This window comes from Pongo pygmaeus, chromosome 2, assembly GCF_028885625.2.
Source record: "Pongo pygmaeus isolate AG05252 chromosome 2, NHGRI_mPonPyg2-v2.0_pri, whole genome shotgun sequence".
Classification (NCBI taxonomy): Eukaryota; Metazoa; Chordata; class Mammalia; order Primates; family Hominidae; genus Pongo; species Pongo pygmaeus.
The window spans coordinates 104,767,150-104,773,535 of record NC_085930.1 but is presented as its reverse complement, the minus strand read 5'-3'; the positions used below and the strand labels follow the sequence as shown (position 1 = coordinate 104,773,535).

The following is a 6,386-nucleotide window of genomic DNA, read 5'->3' as shown; positions in this document are numbered from 1 at the left end:
ACAGTTCAAAACAAGAGACAGAGAGAGTGATGGTTCTAAAGCCAAAGTCCAAGAGTCTCTATGCAGCTGCAGTGAGACAGGAAGTGCCAGTGGAACTGTAACTGTGACCACCAGATGGGACAATGCCAGAAAAGCCCAGCTCCAGTAGCTTCAGCAAGCTCTCCCCTCCACCAGAAAGTAATAATCTAGCTTATGACTCTCCAACTCCCTCACCTTTTCTGGACACACCGGGATAGCATAATCTGCCTGATTAGTAAAGTTAAGGTAGCTACCTCAGATCGCACAGCAACTCCAAAGCCCACATGAAAACCCGAGATTGCTTTTGTCCTTTTAGAACAACTGACTCTCCATCTGTTAGCTCAGACACCCATGATGCTCAGGGAAGAGAGGGGAATAAATGAAGGGATGGGTTGCAGGCTGGGCCTTGGGAGGGCCTGTGTGAACAATTACCAGTCAAGTCACACCACCCCACACACCCTCCCTAAAGCAGCTGGGGCTAGGGCAGTCAGAGAAGGCAGAGCCAGCCAAAACTTCCTCCTCCTCCACCTCCTCCTGCTGGATCCCCAGCCTAAGGTTCCCAGGGAAGAATACTGGATCTCTGAAAGCCTCCACCAAGGCCACAGGCTGCCTACTGAAATGTCCCAGAATCAAAAGAAGAAAATATAACACAATGCAAAAATTAGAAACAACGTTTATTGTTTATTGTTAAAATAGTGAGCTCTCATGAGAAAAGAGTATGTAAAAAGGGCCTTCCTACACCCTGGGCTTTCTCACTTATCCCAGCAGACTGGGACTGTCCTCACTGTGTAGGAGGGAAAGTTCTCCACCTGCTCCCAGAAAATTAGGCTACTCCAGTTTTACTTTTGATTACTTGCACGCATTAAAAAAAATCAAAATCCAACGATTAACAGTCTATCTCCTCCTAGGCATATATGCTCAATCCACTTGGACACAGAGGTGGGCCTCAAGTCCATATCCACATGTACAGCCCAGGATTAGATGGCACCCTAGAAATCAAATGGGTATTCCTGGCTAGGGACTGAAGAAGATCTCAGCTCCTGGTGATCTGGTTGAAAATATGCACAGTGCCTCCAGTGAGAACCTGAGATTCTCTCTTTAATGAGGAATACTTTGACTGTGGTAGGACCAGCAGTCAACTGGTAGGCAGCATTCTTGCCACAGGTAGTATCTGGTCTAGAAGCTACTTGTTCCATTTCCAAATCCTTTTAAGATCCTTTAAATTGATAAGAATGAATTCAAGTTTCAAAATGACACACTAAGTTATACAAGGTGCAGGATGTCATTAAGGCAACAGTCTCACCAAGTCCATGCACAGGGCTCTGATCCCACCATTCCCCTCCCCTTGCCCTCCAAGACTGCTTAGTTCTGCCCACTACTCCTTCTCCTCAGCGACAGCTTCCAGCATCCAGAAGCCTTGAGCAGCCTTCAGACTCACAAGTTGGGGATGGCCCAATTAAGGAACTTCATGGCAACTTCAAAGCCAAGGAAACAGGCCTGAGAGGGGGTTGGGAGGAAGAAAAAAGCCAGCAGGAATAACTATTCATAGACTATTCAAAGCACTATGCTTTGCTGGCCCTGTCAGGACCAGAGACCCTCCCTAACCCCACACCCACTCCACATCAAGGATGCAAGCTCTACTCTCTCATTTTTAAGAGGAGAAGAAAATTTATATCCCACAACTGCCCACCTCTTTTTTTTTTTTTTGAGACGGAGTTTTGCTCTTGTCACCCAGGTTGAAGTGCAATGGTACAGTCTTGGCTCACTGCAATCTCTGCCTACCGGGTTAAAGCAATTCTCCTGCCTCAGCCTCCTGAGTAGCTGGGATTACAGGCACCCGCCACCACGCCCAGCTAATTTTTTTATTTTTAGTAGAGGCGGTGTTTCCCCATGTTGGCCAAGCTGGTCTCAAACTCCTGACCTCAGATGATCCACCTGCCTTAGCCTCCCAAAGTGCTGGGATTACAGGCACTAGCCACCATGCCTGGCCTCACAACTGCCCACTTCTAATGGCCGGGTCAGGAAATCAAAGCCCCTCACCTCAGAGATCCCCAAAGGCAAATCCTCCTGACAGCTTCAGGGAAGGGAGCAAATAAGGAATGCTGTGGCTGAAGATAGGGCTTTGGGAAAACTAAGACCCCAGTCCTATCCCAGGAACAAGCAAAAGTCAGACCACATGCACCCTGCCCTGAGCCCCAGAGGGAAAGCACAGCCCTGCCAGCTACTCACCGCATTGGCTGGGAAGGCTCGGATCATCACTGCATTGAACCCTTTGTACAAGGATGTGACTCCTTCATCCCGGATCAGCTCCCTCAGCACATCTCTGAAACCATTAGGATATTTCCCAGGAGGTGCTGTGGGGCAGAACCCAATTTTTAAGGCTTCAGGAAGGAGAAACTAGTAGTTAAGTCTTCCTGAAGGGTCAGGACTAGCACAGGGAAAGGACACCTTGCAGGTCATGTGGGACCAGTCCATAGACAACAGTTCACCTTGGGACAAATGCACAAATGCCTGAATTACTTGTGCCAAGGGAGTAGAAAAGAGGGAAGAAGAATGAAACAGCTCTTCTGTTCATGTGGGGGAGGAAAAGTGGACTTGACTTCTTATCACACTTACCTTGTGTTTAGGCTGTCATGAAAATGAATCTAGGGTTCCTAGAAGGCAAATGACTGTGAGGGAGAATATTGGTCAGGCAGATGCTAGGTGCTGCCGTGGAGAGTGAGTATCCCTAGGGCCTTATGAGCTTTGCACCCCAGGATTAGCCAGTGCTGGGGACCCACTCTGCCCCTGTCCACCCCACTACCTTCCACTCACCAGTCTGGAATCGAGACTTGAGCACATCTGGGGGGATTGCCACAGCCCAGTTGAAGATCCCTGCAATGCCCCCAGCCACCAAGATCCGAGGGGCACTGAGCTCACTGACCCTGTATAACACCAACCACAGCCCGTTAGACAAAGGCTGTGAGAGTGGCATTCAGACTATCCTGCCTGTGGCAGACAGGGCAGTTACAGAGAGGCAGAAACTGGATGAAGGGAGGAGGTATAAGGCCAGTGCTGCTGGCACTCCTTGGAGGAGGTTTCATGCACCTATTTCAAATATTTGCTCCACTGGCTGAGGCACAGAGTAAGAAGAGCTAGCTGGACCTCAGCAGCCACAAGAGGAAAGCAGACATGGAGCGAGGAACAACAACTACTTCTGCTTTCAGATTCACCCACAGGAGAGGGCAATGCACCCAAGACTGGGGAAAGTGGCTTCCAAGTTATGTTTTCCTCACCTCTTTCCCTCCGGAGTGAAGACATTTTTCAGCCATTCATATGTCATGAAATACATTCCACTAGCTGGGACATCTGTTAGTGGCAAGAAAGAGGTGAATTAAAGTACATAAACTCTTCGCCAGGCATGGTGGTTCACACCTGTAATCTCAGCAATTTAGGAGGTTGAGGTAGGGGGATTGCTTGAGGCCAGGAGGTCCACGCTTGGCCTGAATTATTAGTAAAATTGTTTTTTAATTGGGTGACCAGATTTGGTTCAATTTATTTGCTTTTTAAACATTAGCCTATGGTAGTAATTTATGTAGACTAAAAAAGCATTAAAAAGAAAAAAAATGCCAGGCATGGTAGCTCATAACTGTAATCCGAGCACTTTGGGAGGCCGAGGCGGGCACATCACCTGAGGTCAGGAATTCGACACCAGTCTGGCCAATATGGCGAATGCCTCATCTCTACTAAAAATATAAAAGTGGGCTGGGCACAGTGGCTCATGCCTTTAATCCCAGCACTTGGGAGGCCGAGGCGGGCGGATCACGAGGTCAGGAGTTTGAGAACAGCCTGACCAACATGGTGAAACCCCGTCTCTATTAAAAATACAAAAATTAGCCAGGTGTGGTGGAGGGCACCTGTAATCCCAGCTACTCAGGAGGCTGAGGCAAGAGAATGGCTTGAACCTGGGAGGTGGAGGTTGCAGTGAGCCGAGACTGCGCCACTGCACTCCAGCCGGGCTGACAGAGTGAGACTCCATCTCAAAAAAAAAAAAAAAAATACAAAAATGGCCGAGCGTGGTGGCTCACACCGGTAATCCCAGCACTTTGGGAGTCCGAGGTGGGCGGATCACGAGGTCAAGAGATTGAGACCATCGTGGCCAACATGGTGAAACCCTGTCTCTACCAAAAATTAGCCGGGCATGGTGGCGCATGCCTGTAGTCCCAGCTACTCAGGAGACTGAGGCAGGAGAATTGCTAGAATCCAGGAGGTGGAGGTTGCAGTGAGCTGAGATCGAGCCACTGCACTCCAGCCTGGTGACAGAGCAAGACTCCATCTCAAAAAATAATAATACAAAAAATACAAAAATTAGCCAGGCCTGGTGGCACATGCCTGTAATCCCAGCTACTCAGGAGGCTGAGGCACAGGAATCACTTGAACCCAGAAGGTGGAGGTTGCAGTGAGCCAAGATCACACTAATGCACTCCTGGCTGGGCAACAGAGAAAGACTCTGTCTCAAAAAAAAAAGAAAAAGAATACAGTATTATTATTATTACTTTATTTTTTATTTATTTGTTTTTTTTGAGACGGAGTCTTGCTCTGTTGCCCAGGCTGGAGTGCAATGGTACAATCTTGGCTCACTGCAACCTCTCCCTCCTGGGTTCAAGCAATTCTCCTGCCTCAGCCTCCTGAGTAGCTGGGATGCATGTGCCACCACGCCCGGCTAATTTTTGTATTTTTAGTAGAGATGGGGTTTCACCATATTGGTCAGGCTGATCTTGAACTCCTGACCTCATGATCCGCCCACCTCGGCCTCCCAAAGTGCTGGGATTACAGGCGTGAGCCACCACGCCCAGCTATTATTATTTTAATGGAGACAGGGTATCACTATTTCACCCAGGCTGGTCTCGAACTCCTGGGCTCAAGTGATCCTCTCAACTCAGCCTCCCAAAGTGCTGGGATTACAAGTGTGAGCCACCACACCCGGCCCCCACAGATTTCTTGAATGTAGAAAAGCCAAGCTTGGCACTAGACCCTTCAGGGATTCCTGAGAAGTTCCTTAGCAGCCACATCCTATTTGCAACAATCAGTTTGCAGCTACGGGATGCTGCTCTGGGCCAAGCACTGGTGTAAGGGAGTACAAACACACATGATATAATTTCATTAAAGTTCCCTCAGCTGGGCTTAGTGGCTCACGCCTATAATCCTAGCACTTTGGGAGGCCAAGGCAGGTGGATCATCTGAAGTCAGGAGTTCGAGACTAGCCTGGCCAACATAGTGAAACCCTATCTCTACTAAAAGTACAAAAATTAGCCAGGCATGGTGGTGCACACCTGTAACCCCAGCTACTCAGGAGGCTGAGGCAGGAGAGTCACTTGAACCCAGGAAGTGGAGGTTGCAGTGAGCTGAGATTGTGCCACTGCACTCTAGCCTGGGTGACAGAGCAAGACTCTGTCTCAAAAAATAATAAGGCCAGGTGTGGTGGCTCACACCGGTAACCCCGGCACCTTGGGAGGCCGAGGCAGGTGGATCACCTGAGGTCAGGAGTTTGAGACCAGCCTGGCCAACATGGTGAAACCCCATCTCTACTAAAAATACAAAAAATTAGCCAGACATCGTGGCATGTGCTTGTAATCCCAGCTACTTGGGAGGCTGAAGGAGGAGAATTGCTTGAACCTGGGAGGCAGAGGCTGCAGTAAGCCAAGACTGTGCCATTGCACTCCAGCCTGGGCAACAGGAGTGAAACTCCATCTCAAAAAATAAAATAAAAATAAGTAAAAAAATAAATAAGGTTTTCTCTGAGTGTGAAAGTCCATGTGGGCAAGTGACATGCCCAGAGTTATAAGCACAGTTGTTGTATCTGGCCTTCTGCTAAGCTGCCAGCTCAGGACAAGAGTGAGACTGTCTCTGCCTTTCCTACTGCCACTAAAACAGGACATACTTCTCAAAACCAGGCAGATCACCACTGTCCCCAAGTCACTCTTTCTTCCCACTCCTCCCTCCAGAGATGATTATCTACTTGCTACTCCCCTCCAACTGTGATGCCATGACTTCTACCCCTGCAGACACTTGGGAAAGATGGAAGGTCCCCTCATCCTAATCTATGTCCCTGCTGGCCAGGGGGAGACGCTTACTGCCAGTATTGTCAGAGATGTGACATGCATGGTGCCAAGGCTAATCTGGCAATCCAGGCAAGACCTTCTGGGGCAGACCCACCTCAGGTGTCCTCCCCAGGTGACCTCAAGTGGAGGCCTCAAAGGTTACCTCGCATAAGGGTAAGCACAGTCCCTTTGTAGATGCCTCGGATCCCAAACTCCTGGTACAGCTTCTTTGCACAGTCCAAGGTACCAGTGTACTTGCTTTCTCCCGAAGAAGCCTGAATCTGGGAG

At 49.0% G+C, this 6,386-nt stretch overlaps 1 protein-coding gene across 1 annotated transcript in view; it reads right to left on the bottom strand.

Annotated features, from left to right (window-relative positions):
* Positions 1-675: 675 nt before the first annotated feature.
* Positions 676-6,386, bottom strand: part of SLC25A20 (solute carrier family 25 member 20) — a 53,806-nt gene continuing 48,095 nt past the window's right edge. Inside the window, exons 6-10 of the mRNA XM_063661159.1 lie at positions 6,262-6,379; positions 3,294-3,366; positions 2,833-2,942; positions 2,248-2,372; positions 676-1,515 (exon numbers count right to left, since the gene is read on the bottom strand). Of these exons, the coding sequence (XP_063517229.1) occupies positions 1,453-1,515; positions 2,248-2,372; positions 2,833-2,942; positions 3,294-3,366; positions 6,262-6,379 (489 nt within the window). The 3' untranslated portion in view covers positions 676-1,452. The remainder of the gene's footprint in view (positions 1,516-2,247; positions 2,373-2,832; positions 2,943-3,293; positions 3,367-6,261; positions 6,380-6,386) is intronic.